This window comes from Castor canadensis, chromosome 9 (genome assembly GCF_047511655.1).
Source record: "Castor canadensis chromosome 9, mCasCan1.hap1v2, whole genome shotgun sequence".
In the NCBI taxonomy this organism is placed as follows: Eukaryota; Metazoa; Chordata; class Mammalia; order Rodentia; family Castoridae; genus Castor; species Castor canadensis.
The window spans coordinates 16,483,861-16,497,483 of NC_133394.1; the positions used below are offsets into that span (position 1 = coordinate 16,483,861).

At 47.3% G+C, this 13,623-nt stretch overlaps 1 protein-coding gene and 1 long non-coding RNA gene across 7 annotated transcripts in view; one reads left to right on the forward strand and one right to left on the reverse strand.

The window, feature by feature from the left end:
* The window catches only part of Nr3c2 (nuclear receptor subfamily 3 group C member 2), a 308,346-nt gene extending 298,660 nt beyond the window's left edge, over nucleotides 1-9,686 (reverse strand). Inside the window, exons 1-3 of one of the 6 annotated variants that reach the window (XM_074041254.1) lie at nucleotides 7,238-7,597; nucleotides 3,418-3,517; nucleotides 377-2,129 (exon numbers count right to left, since the gene is read on the reverse strand). In XM_074041254.1, coding sequence (XP_073897355.1) covers nucleotides 377-2,127 — 1,751 coding nt within the window. In that variant the 5' untranslated portion in view covers nucleotides 2,128-2,129; nucleotides 3,418-3,517; nucleotides 7,238-7,597. Of the gene's footprint in view, nucleotides 1-376; nucleotides 2,130-3,417; nucleotides 3,518-7,237; nucleotides 7,598-8,161; nucleotides 8,289-8,921; nucleotides 8,943-9,269; nucleotides 9,291-9,550 lie in introns of those variants that run through there. The other 5 variants (XM_020181373.2, XM_020181376.2, XM_020181375.2 and 2 more) reach the window with 5 other exon arrangements.
* The window catches only part of LOC141410835 (uncharacterized), a 234,845-nt gene continuing 230,833 nt past the window's right edge, over nucleotides 9,612-13,623 (forward strand). Inside the window, exon 1 of the long non-coding RNA XR_012435596.1 lies at nucleotides 9,612-9,702. This is a non-coding gene — a long non-coding RNA (uncharacterized lncRNA). The remainder of the gene's footprint in view (nucleotides 9,703-13,623) is intronic.

The window sequence follows — 13,623 nt, forward strand, 5'->3', positions numbered from 1 at the left end:
TAAATATAGTAACTTGCAGAGAAAATAAACATTTTCCAAACACCTAAAACAGACAATGGTGGGACAACTATATATGCTTCTTCAACATCAACACAGATATTTTCTAAGAGATTTTAAGAATCTCTTGTTGCTCAACTTCATAAACATAATAGTATCATACCAAGAAGCCAAGAGAGAATACTAAAAGACCATTCTTAAAACAAAATACGACAGTAACAAACTGAAATGTTTAAATTTCTCAACTGTAAAGCCAAAGCTAACCTTCAACAATTTATAAAGCCAAGACTTTTTAAAGAAGGAAGGGAAGGAGAAAGAAAGGGAAGAAGGGAAGGAGGAAGGGAGGGAGGAAGGAAAGAAGATAGATAGATCAACTTACCTTGATACGTTCTCTGGAATGTATTCTAGGACTGGATATCCATCACTTCTTCTAGATGACAAGTCACCATGTGACTTCCATGACTCCACTAAAGTATTGACAGGAGGAAAGGAACTCAGGTGTTGGAAAGATTGGTCTCTAGGTGATCGTGACAAAGATATTGTACCTTGAGCACCAATCCTGTAGTGAAAGGACTGTCCACCTGAATTCACACCAACAATGGCAGATGAAGGGATACCAGCCTCAGGGTAATAGCTCCCATCGTCAGGTTCTTGCTTAATCCCCATTGGAAATCCACCACCTTCACAGTTACCATCAAAGCCGGGCACAGGTGGTCCTAAAATTCCTGATAAAGAATAATAGTCTTTGTCATCCATAAAGGAAAAATATGAGCCATCCATAAATGGAAAAGGATTTACTGTCGGATTCCCTTTGAAAGAGGTGCCCGAACATGAGTGCTTGGTTGACTCTTGCTTTATTGGTACTGAGAATGGAGAATCAGAAGTTATTTTGCTATTTCCTCCTAGACATGAACTGCTAAAAGTTCCATCCGGTTCTGGTTTGATGTACTGGACAATGTTGAGCTGACCAGTCACACCATTTGAGATGGCATTCTCAATTTCCTCAGTCTTAGGAAAAGGGACCTCGTGAGCACCTTTCTCGTGTGTGTCTGGACTGGGAGCTACATCCCGGGTCACACTGGCTCCAGCACCTGTGCCAGAAGCAGAGTAGCTGAAGGCATTGCTTATGGGGCTACAGATGGATCCCACAGTACTGGCTGTCGGGCTGGAAAGCGTGGATCTGTTATTTGTGTTGGAAGGGCTGGAAACGGAGCACCTTGAGTTATTGAGATTTGCAGGGCTGGACACAGAGGAGCGCAAAGTGACATTATTAGGACTGGAGACTGGAGATTTTACACTGCAGTGACTCGGAGGGCTGGAGATTGGGGATTTCATGCTACTTAATGGACTTGAGAGAGGAGAGCCCACGTTGCTAGCATGTGCAGGGCTGTGCGACCGGGAGCCTCGGTTTTCAACATTAGGGGAGCACATCAGAGGGGTTCCTTGGGTAATGGGGCTGTGCACTGGGAAACTGCCAAAGCTGGCTGTGGTGGAGGACACGGAGTTGATTCCAGCAGGACTGCAGACAGAAGAGGTCATGTTCAGAGGGCTGCACACAGAAGCACTCTTCTCAGGACATATGATGGGGCTTTTAACAATGGCACGCATGACCCCACTGTTGGTGGAGCTCCCAGAGTCAGCCATAAAGGACCTCAAAGGTCTGCTCACACCACTCAGTGTGGAAGGACGATGGCCATTCTCTTTGTAAAACTTCACCAGCTGTTCCACGTTTTGATAAATCTTTGCTGGGCTCAGGCTGCCTTGTGGGTTCTGTTGATCATAGGTGTAGTCAGCATCTCTGACGGAATCCATGTATAAACCCATGGACTCAGCTACAGTGGCGGAAAGTTCCTTAGATTCCAGCTCGGTTTTGATATCGGATGTTAAAATCCCACACCGAGTACTGTCTTGCTGCACGCAAGGGAGTAGTTCGTGCTTTTCTTTGCTGCTTCCTTGAGTACTGTTGTTTGGAATAGCACCGGAAACACAGCTCACGTTGACAATCTCCATGTAGTTATTCTCATCGGTCTTCGCTGTAGGTCCCAGGGAGGAGGGCTCCTGAGAAGCTTGGGCCCAACGTCGTTCCATATCTAGACCGTCGGGGAGACTGTGGTAGCCTTTAGTCTCCATAGCTAACAAAGAAATCGATATTAAAACATCAGAGTCAGTAAGAGCGGGATTAGGCTAAAGGATATTCTAAAATTTTGCATTTATTGAGCGACAACTACTTATTATAAGCAATATTTCTAGTTATATTGGGTGCTGACACAATGGAATACTGACTATCACTTGTGCGGTAGCCAGAATAAGAAACTAATCACATACAACTGTCTTGCATCTAAATAAAAATAACATCTTTGCTATCACACAGCCTTTATATTTTGCAAAGAATATTTACAAAGGTTAACCTACTGGAGTAGTAAGTGATATTTAAAGTAATCCTGAGGACTGGTGAGGCAGTCAAAGGAGAAACTGATGACTTGCTGAGGAGGTGGGTGACTTGTCCAAAGTCAAAGGTATGGTGACCAAGTTGGGTTTTAGATCAGTGACTCCAAAGCTTTTGGAGTCTTTTGGTCATACGAAAGCTACTTTCAGATGATCAAATACATGGCCTTGCTGAAAATATGGACGTGCAATTAAAATGACTATTTCCAAATGTAAATTTGCCAAGTGAACTATCATAAGAAAAATAATTTAAAACTTGTTTCTTTAAAAAGGAATTTCTTAAGGTGGATTAGAAGTGAAGATAATCCAGTGTCAGTTCTGGTTTATATATCCAAGTTGAACTGGCCCATAGATCAGAGAGTGCTAAGACAAGTTAGGAACGTCAGGACCCTTCCCTGTATTTCAGTATCAGAACTCCCCCGTGCACCCTGACCCGATGGCACTTCTGTTAACAAGGCTCCCAACAGCAAGACATTTTACCCTGAGCAGTAAATAGAGGAAGTTTGAGGGGGGTCCTGAAAACGTTGCCATTCAATCATTTAACAATATTTACCAAGTGCTTGCTACGTCTTGGGCCTGTGATTATTATATAAAGAAAACAGGCCCAGCCTCTATCCTCAAGGAGCCCAAAGGACTGTTTCAGCTAGACAATCATATCCATTAGCTTTAATAAATAAATTTAGTTCATGAGCAGATTACAACAGGCTGTATGTATATAATTCAGTGCAGCATTACAAGCTGCGTGCATATATTCACTCAGTTATCCTTACAAACAACCCCAGTGGATGGTGAAATGTTATGTAAACGTACAGGTGGGAGAATCAAGGTACTAGCCATGCAGCTACATGGCAGAGCTGGAATCCAGTCCCAGGTCTCTCTGCGTACCAGGGCTTCTCAACCTTGGCACTATGGACTTTATTCTGGAGGTCTGCCCTATGCATTGTAATAGGTTTAGGGGCACCTGTGATCACCTACCCAGTAGGTATCAGGAGCACCTCCTCCCAGCTGTGACAACCAAAGATGTCTCCAGGCAAAATCAAATGTCCATAGGGGGACAAGTCACTCTAAGGAAGTACTTTAGAAAAATAAACTTCTTCTAGGTAAAATTTTATTTATTTGTACTTCTTACTATTTTTTTAAATTGTACATCTTCCAAATCCTTTCAAGTCTGTAAATAATCTATTCTGTACTTTTGTTCACAAGCACTGCTGTAGACCTTGCATCCTTTCCCTGCTTGCTCCTGACTACCTCCCAACCTCCCTACCTCGTCCTCTTCAAAACATGACACTAATAAGTCCTTTTGCTATAGAACTTATAAGATTGAAAAATAACATAACGACTTTACTAAATAATTTGCCACTAGCTACCACAAGACTCTAAATGAAATTCAATGCCCAAATGGCCTGAGTATTATGAGTACCTCTTACTTTCCTGTATTCTACAGTGGATTTTAAGTTCTAAGTAGTCGGAAACTATCATATCCCCCCCATGTCCCAGATGGAGAGCAAAGCGCAAAAATGTCAAGCTATTATACTATAATCAATACTCAATTTGTGAACGCTGAAAATCTACCAATTATGTACCATGATTTTACTTAAAGAACATTATTCTATGAATTCCTAATCAAAAATCAATCACAAAACAGTAGAAAATAAATCAAATTACAAAAGTTGAAGTAGTTATCTGGTAATTTCAGCCAAAAAAGAAAAATTAGTGTGGATAAAAGCCAAGTAAAAGTTGGAAAAAGTGTGTGTTTTGGGGGTGAGGAGCAATTAGGATTTAATTCATTCATTGCTAATATTGAACTTTTCTACTTTACTGAAAACCCATTTGTTCATAGATGTGAACTGAAAAATACAGTTAATATTATGTGCTTCTCCTACTTTTACTGAGTAGTATTTCTCTCCTCCCCGTAGCAAAGATGAATGGATCAATAACTAGGCACAGACGTTTCAGATCCAAGTTCATTGAGCACCACAATAAATATCTGTCCATGCTCAAAACAGAATCCTTTGTATGTATCTCACCCATACACCCCCAAACTTACATTAGCTTTCCTAGCACCCTGTGCCCAAACCCCTGCTAGTTACCCTTGCCTCTACAGTCTTATCAAGAGGCCTCCACTGGCACACTCCTCATTCCCACAGCTCCAGCCTCATTCTGGCTCTCTCTCTGGGTCCTAGGCAACAGGGCTGTCTGCCCTGAGTTTGAAGGCAGATTCCCACCAAGACCCTCTCCAAAACTCCACCCTCCCAACTGCCTTTTGGGAAGGGTGGTCACTCATTGCTTTTTTTGAGTATCAAAGTGCAAATCTGCATGCCAAAACACCTGAGAGCTTCAAAGTGCAGAAACCAGTTTACTTTATAATTGGGCTCTGTCGAAATCATTTGACCACTGAACACCTGCTAATCATCTGAGGGGACATTTTTCGTCACTCTGCCCTAAAGCCCGAGCCATATGCCTGACATGTGGGGCTCTAGGAACATCTAAGAGAATCTTCAGGACAGACAGTGGGTACCAAGGGCTGTCTTACAGCTCTCTACAAGGAAACACCTTATCAAGCTAACATCAGACAGCTGATCACAACTGTCTATGTCCTGTTTCACCAGCCCTAACCTCTCTTAACAATATCATAAAGCTGCCTGTATTTTACCATGTTACTGACAGAACTATGACTGAAGAATTTGCCAAAGGCTTTGCTGAAATCTAAATTAGCTTTGTTTAAGGTATTCTCATCTAACAACCTCATGCACCTCTTGACAAAGGAAACAGAGCAAAGGTTGGGCAACAAACACAAAAGAACAGCATGGCTTCCACTGCAAAGATTTTTCTTAAAATCAGATTTTTTTAAAAAATATGATTATTGAAATATTTTATGCTGAGGTCTCCTTTTGTCTATTATTTTAGTCTTTTCCATAAACAAATGGATCAGGTTAGAACTTTATTTCCTATGTTGTCCAGGAAACCAAGGAGGTTGTCTTTCTAGCACAATGACCATGGTTTGAGCAGAATTTCAATCAACCTGAGCTTACTGGTAAATACTGAAAATACTACAGATGAGTATGACCCCCATAGAACTTGATATCCAGAGAGTAAAGGGGAAGTGTGTGTTACTAAAGTATAAAATGAAATAGAGGCTGTCGCATATTCAGCTTGGATAAAATCAGGTTTGTATCCCTGCCAATGGGGAGGGATATATACAAGGGACTCTTGGGACAAAAGCAAAAACCATCACGAAGTTTAATTTTCATGTGAACAGATGCCCCCAAACATAAAGAAAATTCACACAGGTAAGGGAGAGCACAGATGAAGGTTCTATGTTAAACCACAAACATACACACTCTCAAACACAATTTTTACAAAGGAAAACTTGACTTTAAAATAATATGTGTTCTAGTCAGTTTTAATTTGCTCTTTTCCATAAGGAAGTAGGTTCCCCCCCCCCAGGATTTTATTAAAGGTCCTTAGGAATTTGTATGATATCTGGAGAGTTTCACCTTTAATCTTAACCCAAACAGAATCCCATTTTAATGGGATCACTGTCTACAGTTATTTCATTATGATATTGCTCCTTGAAGACTAAGTCTTAAGAAATTCACGATCATCACTAGGTTGCATAGCTGTAGTTCACTTCATCAAACTATTTTTTTTTTTGTTTTGTTTTTGGTCATTTTGGTCTACAGAACCATTACCTTCCCCTCTTTTACAGATGAGGGAAATGAAAGAAATCCACCCAAGGTCACCTAAGAGAGCGGGAGAACCAGTTAGAACTGAGCACACCTGATTTCTCTTCACTCACCTAATTCATTGAGCCACCTGATATTTCCAAAATCCTCAAACAAAACCAAGTCTCCCTTACAGGAAAAAGCTCCACTTTAGATTTTTTTCTAAACTTCTCTCCTAACGCACTTCCATGATAGTGTGCCCCGATGTCAAACATGAAATTAAAACTCCACAGCAAGACTTCCTAGTAGAGAATGCTGTTATAATTGCTATGTAAATATCACTAATACCAGCACACCTAAAGAAATGACAAGACAAAATATTAAGAAGCAATGTGGTGCCTTTCAAAGTTCGGAGGTTTCAAAAACGCGTCTGCTATCAAAAGTTTTTCTAACTCCTTTGTTAAAATAAATAATTAAAGCCCATGGTGCCATAAACCATTGTGATTTAAACCTGGTCTTTTAAAATTCAGCAGGAAAAGCCACGCATCAGAAATTCAGCAGGGCAAGGATGCCACGGGAAAGCAGCTTCATCCCTTCCCCACTGCCCTAAGGATTGCAACCGATGACAGAAAACCAGAGCCTCTCTGCAGAGTTTCCAGAATGCTAGGGAAGTGGAAATGCACGAAATGTCCAAAGCCCCTTTCATGCAGGATCTATGTTCTCCTTCAACTGCCCTTATCCGCTACACCTCCGGCTGAGATATGGGAGCTTCCGCAATTGCTAGAGAAAAGAAATATTATTCAAACGTCCTTTAAATTTTGTAGGAGGAAAGTGATCCGAAATTCATCTTTGGGGGAAAGAGAAGGGTGGAAGACCTCCCACTGCCAACGGCGGTTAAAAGCTGCTCGTTAGAGGGCATTTATCCAAAGTGGCCAAACTTTCCCAAAATAGTCCTCTGGCGGCCAAAGGGGGGAAAAAGTGGAAAACCAAAACAAAACAACAAGCACACAGCACCATACTGACTGTGCCTCCGGATTACGCAGCCACTTCTCCCTGCAAAGTGCACGCTCCCGCGCCGCGGCCGCACGCCCAGCAGGGCAAGAGGCGCCCAGCTGCGCACCCCTACACACCTGCCTCGGCCGGGGTCCTTCTCTCGCCGTCTACCTGTTGCAGCGCCTGCCACCGCCACGACACCCTTGCTGCGGAGCCCCCCTAAATCCAACCACATCCAGGCCAACGAGGGCCGCTCTCCCTACAGCGGGAGAGCCCGAGGCAGCCACGCTCTTGCACCCAGGTGACTGCACGGGCTTCTGAGCAGCCTGAAGTTGGCTCGCGTCTCCCGGGCCCAATGACACCCCGGGCGCTGAGGAGCTGAGAGGAGGGGGCAGGGGCTGGGCCAGAGCGGGCAAAAAAGGGAGGGAGAGAGGGAGAGGGGGCGGGCGAAAACCCGGAGGGGGAGTGGGCCAGCTGGAGGGCCGGCCCTTTTAAAAGCGGGTCACATGTCCAGAAAGTTCAGGTTGCCATCCCGCCCCCCTGAGCCCTTCCCATTGGCCCGGAGGGAAGCTAGGCTCCACGCTGCACGGACCAGGCGGGTTTCTCATTGGACAACCTGAGCTGTCAATCACCGGGCGGGCGACATGACTGATACAAAGTTGCTGCGACACAGCCTGGACTCCGCAGTTTCCTTAAAGCCGCAGCGGCGGTGGGGTGCTTGGGATGCCGGGCGGTGGCAACGAAATTTAGCCCCCCTCAGCAAGCTGCTTTCCGCCCCTCTCGCTCGCCCGCCCCAAACTTGCTCTCTCCCACCCAGCTCTCCTCCTGGTAGACCCCAGGACACCAGGAGAGACGTGAAAAGTGTGGTGACGCGGAAGAAGTCGTTTTTCCGCGAGCAGTCAAGGTGTTGTCCCCTCTCATGCTCTCCACCTGCAGCGCCAGGTGAGCGGCCGCTCAGCCCCGGCGCCGCCCACAGCGTCCTTGCGCGGGGGAGGACTCGGGTGGGCTTCCCCGACCCTGAGGTTCCTCTCCCCGCCCCCTTCCTCTGTCTCGGGAGTTACCTCTCGGCAGTGCAGCCGCAGTCTCCGCTGCCAGCGAGCAAGAGGATCACGTTCCCACTCGATTTGAATTTCCTTGTTTTAACCGTGCAGGAAAAGCGGGTGCTTTCAGTGCAGCCAAACCCCTTCAAACATAGCCTTCCTCCTCCCACTTCTCCACCCCAAAAAAGTGCCAGGGTCAAGAGCTAAGGCGCTCCATCCCGATCATTTTGTTACTGTGCATACTACTTTAGTATTGGATTTTTCCACTAGTTCAATAGGAAAGAGAGCTTATAAAGGATATTCACTTTATAATAGGGGAGGAGGGTTGCACATAATTGGGGCCAACATGCGGGGTGGGGAACTAAACTGTTTTCTAAGGATCCAGTGTCTGCAAGAAGAAATTTCGGTTTCCCTCCAACCGCCCCCACCTCCAACCCGCCCACCCAAACACTGCACTTACTAAGCAAAAGGATGGGCTTTTAACTTTGATTTCTAAGGACTTTTAGGTTCCTCTTACGAGGCTCCGTTTTAGGTTCCTGGCTGGCCCAGAGTCAGCGTCAGTGACGTACACACCTAAATCTGGTCCCCTGGCCCTTGGCGACCCGCAGGCCGGCGGGCAGCGGCAGCTGTGCAACTGCCGCCTCACCCTTGCTCCGCGCCCGCCGAAGCCATAAGGGGGAGGAGGACACACTGTGCCCAAAGGCCCCTCCTTTCCTTACAGTTAGTTAAGCTTCGGGATTCCCGACCCCGAACCCAGGGCGACTCGAACTCTCAGCCTCACCAGTGGCAAAGTCCCTGGAGGAGGGATGACAGCAGCAGCGCGGGTGAGCTAGTCGGGACCCCAAACTCCGGTGCCCCCCAGTCCCCTACGCCGAGCTGACCCCGGGCGCCCCCACAGCCAAGAGTCCCCGCAGAGTGTCCCAACTTTCCTTTGGGGCCGACGGTCACGCGCGCTCTCCTCGCCCGGCGAGCAGTAAGGCATCGATCGCACCCAGGCCGTGCGCTGGCAGCGGGCAGGAGCAAGGGGAGTCCCGGACCCAGCGCCCTCGCACGCCGCGGCTGCTCAGCCTGCGTTGCCCAATTATTCATTATTAAAGGAATGGACGTGTATCTTTTACTAAGTTTTTACCTCCTTTGGGGAGGGCTGGTCTTGCCCTGGATCACAGCTTCTTGCAAAATCTAGGTTAGAACCATGTAGGGACAGCCACTGCGCTCGCTTTCCAGCCGCCCTGCACCCTTGCCCCGAGGCGGCCCAGCGGGCACCTCGCCTCCTGCCCGCAGTCCACCTCGGTCCGCCCACCCGCGCCCTCTCCCCAGTGCGCGGACCCTGCCTTCTTCCCCAGGGCCTCTCTGCGCTCTCGGGGTCCCCTCCCGCCGCTGTCAGCGCAAAGTGACTGTCGTTGCACTCACCTTTTCTAGGACATGGTGGGGAGGTTGGGGCGGGGGAGGGGGGTACGGAGACTCCCGCCGCCGCCGCTGCTGCCGCCACCAGCAAGTCCGCTAATAGCTGATCGGCGGTGAGGATGGAGGGGATGGTATTCCCGGCAGTCGCCCTACTGACGGTGGGTAGAGCAATAGAGCGCTAGTGCTGTTACCCCGCGGGAGGCGGCGAGGCGGCGGCGCCAAACCGCGCAGAGGGGGCCGCGGGCACCCGCCCGCCCCCAGCAGCGGTGGCCGGGCCTCCTGCGGGCCCCTCTGCCGGGGCTGCTGGCTGCCGGCGATGACAGTGGCGGCTCGGGGAGCCTGCCAGTCCGGCGGGAAGATCCCGCGCCGGCTGCCGCGCAGCGTGTATCTCTGCGCCCCCTCCCAGGGGCCAGGGGTGGTCGGTGACAGCTCGGGCGGCGGAGCGTGTGTGAGTGTGTGAGTGTGTGTGTGTGTGTGTGTGTGTGTGTGTGTGTATGTGTGTGTGAGGGGGCGGCCGCAGGGGGAGCCCGCGGCGCCGCGGCCCCCTCCCCGGGTCACACCCTCACTAGCGGGAGGAGGCAGCACCGCGTCCAGCCACCGGCTGGTGGGAAACTGGGCTGGGGGCGCCACTGGCGGTCCTCCCAAACCTAACCACTGACAGCAAGGACACCTAAGGAAAAGGGGGACCCAAATGCACATACTCCCTTCGCCCCTCCCCGCTGACCCCCTCCCAAAGTCCGGCCCCGATCTCGCGCCCGGCTCAGGTGCAGTGGCCACCCTGGGGTGGGAGGCTAGGGCTGGGGACCAGGCGCGGGGGGCGGGAGGGAAAAGTTTCTTTTCCTGCTCCCCGGCTGCTCACCCGGTGAGACAGCTCCTCTCCCCGCCTCCCTCGGGCTCGCCGGCCTCTGCCCCACCCCCACGGCATCCGCGCACGGGGGCGTGGAGGGACAGTGGCGAGGACCGGCGGCCGCCACCGATCCCCTAGCTCTGACGGCGGCAGAGACGCCCGCGGCGGCGGCCGGGCAGAGCCAGCCAAGCGGGTGCCAAGCGCCAGGAGCCCGCCCCCGCCGCGCGCCCCCGCGCCGCCCCGCGCGCCCCCGCGCCCGCCCGGGCACACACCTACGCAGATGCGAAAGTGAAAGGGGGGCGACGGAGCCGGCGGGCAGCCGGCTGAGCGCGGGCACGCGGCGGGGGGCGGCGGACGGAGCTGGGAGAGCAGTCCTGGGGTCCCCAACTGTCTGCTGCTCGGTGGAGCTGCCCGGAGTCTCCTCGCTCCCCAGCCTCCCTGAAATCCCACGCCTCCACCCCCCAGGCACGCTGGTCACCCTCACCGGGAGACTGTGTGCGTGTGTGCACGCGTGTTCACGCGCACTCGCGGTGTGCGAGATAAGATTCTGCTCTAGACTCTTCCACCGACCATTACACACACCCTTAGGTGGAAGATTGCGGAGCGGGGGAACCCTTGTGGGTGTCAGTAGCATTTAGAGACCCACCTGCTTGTGTTTTATGACTCAGTTAAGCCCCAGGAACTTGACCACACACCCTTTTTCTGGTTTGACACTCCTTTTCCCACTAGTTTTCTACAGATTCTGTTGCCCCCTACCCTACCCTTCTCCGGTGCATTTCCATTTTCTTCCTAAATAGCTGTGAAAGTTGCTGATCCCTTCCCACGCAGAGCCATGTCAAATACAGGCGGCCCTGTTAAAACAATCACTGCTTTTCTTCAACCACAGCCCCACCGTCCTAATCAAGCTTCCAGTTGCCTCCACCACCCACAGTGTTGGCACTACTAGGTTCTTAGATGGCACCAAGTAGCCTTTTGGCCACCCGCAAAACAACCTTTTGCCTGTATCTTATTTGTAGGAATGGCTTCTGGGTTAATATTTGTGAAGGTGTACCTTAAGTGAGATCAAGAAAATATTTAAATAATGTATTCTCCAAATTGACATGGTATATATTTAGTGAACTTTAAAAAGAATCTGTCTGCAAACTGACTTTGGAACTCCATCAAAAATAAGAAGGATTGTCACTGATGGATTGATAAAGTGAATGGAAGGATAGATATAAAAAAGCATGTATGTGTTACAATATTAATGGGAGAATCTAGGTGCTGGTAGACAGGTGTTCACATTAGTGAAAAGAACCACACTTAGGGTAACCTATATGATGCAAATTCCATATACAAAACTGATAGGTTAGGCTTCCATGATTCCCCCTTTACAAAATAATTTACCATAAGAATTCTTTGTCTATGTACTTCCACTATTTTAATTAATAATTTCAATCACAGATAACGTAATCAAACTATGGTGTGGAGTTACTGTGATGCTAACATGTTAGAAATTTTAAAAATTTCTTCCTATTTTTTTTTTCTTGGCCATTTCACAATTTTTTTAAAAAAAATCTTCCTTGCCTTTAAACTTGTTTGGTATTAAAAGGCAAAGATTGAGTTTTTATATATTCTTTTGAAACTCTCACACCAAAAGAGTGGGGAGGGAGCAGAGACTTCCACACGCCCATATATTCAGTTTCTCTAAGACATTAGGGGATGTTGCAATATTAATAGGTGAATTTTTAGTTGTTTTTTATACCTGAGTACTTAGATATTTGCCCACATGTTTGAGTGATTAGGTTTCCTTTTGGTATACCACTGTCTTCTGTTGACACCCTGAGAGAAGAACTGCTTTGGAGAAAGGTGACACTAGTTTTGGTAGAATCACGCATGATGGTGCATCTGAGACACCCCATCAAAGAGGATAAGGCAGGGTGGTTAGGTGCTTAGGACTACTCTTTATTCTGATGCTCATTAATGAAGAGGTCTATCAACTTGAAAAGTATGGGCCTAGCAATGTTATTGCTTGTTAGCTGTCTCTTAATGAAGTTTATTCATTTCAACCTTTTAGATTAAACATATTTGCTCTTTGCAAAGGATGGAAATTTCTTTGGAAAAAAACTAAGAAAGGACAAGCACAGAAAAGGATCTTCACGTCATCTCTTACAAAGCTGCCAAAACAGCTTAAAGTTGGAAGCAGCACCAGACATCTTCCATTTGACAAGTGTTCACCTTGCATTCACAGTCTCTGAACCTGGGGACACCTCCCTGCCCCCACCCCATTAATGTCAAACTCCCTGAGGTTTGCCACAGCAAAGTGCACGACTCAGCGTTTGCAATTTACATGTGTGACATCACATCCTCTATTATGTAACTTCAGATACAAAGCCTAATAGCTAAGTCTGTGTTGGAAAAAATTTCTCCCCAGCTCTCTGTTTCAGCCTCAGCAGAGCCACCTTTTAGTTCCCTGGTACTAATCCCATTTGTTCAGCAGCTGACACTGAGGGCGGGGATGGGGAGGAAGTCATAGAGGGTTTAAAGTGTAAAAATCATAAACCAGAAAAGATTAAGCATATTTTGAAATGTATTATGTAATTTGCATCTTTATTTACTGACAAGAAAATAAAGACCATTTAGGTATCATGTAATTTAATGATATTAAATATGTTTTAAGTTAAAGGCTAAAGCATTTAGTCATAGTTAACTTCATTAATAAGCCTAGCCATGCTGGCATTTTTTTTTTCTTTCTAAAAAGCATGTTTTTTTTTTTTCTTTTTTTCTGTCTCTTACCAGCTGTTGGAAAGAGTTGAGAAAGACAGAGAGTCGGAGAGAGAAAGGAGGGGGGTGTCAGAGTCAGAAAATGAATGGAGGAATAATATAAGATAAAACTTCTTTGTTTGTTGCAAAACACACATGTTACAGTTTATAAACACTGCAAGCAAATAAGAAATTGTGGACCAGAAGATAAACACAAAACATATCAGGGTTTTTGCTGATATCCTAAATAGACCAAACTCAATCTTCTAGACTATTTGGAATATTTGTGTTAGCTTTCATTATTCATTAATTTGAATAATTGTTTTATATTTGTTTATGTAACTATTCATCAGTCTACCTTAATTCCATTTGCAATCAGTTTAAATAGAAATTACACAAATTTAATACATTTCTATGGCCAGATTTTGAGATGTCAGAGCACCAAACAGCACATGCATCACAATTAGTATGCCATATTACTAGAAGCAAA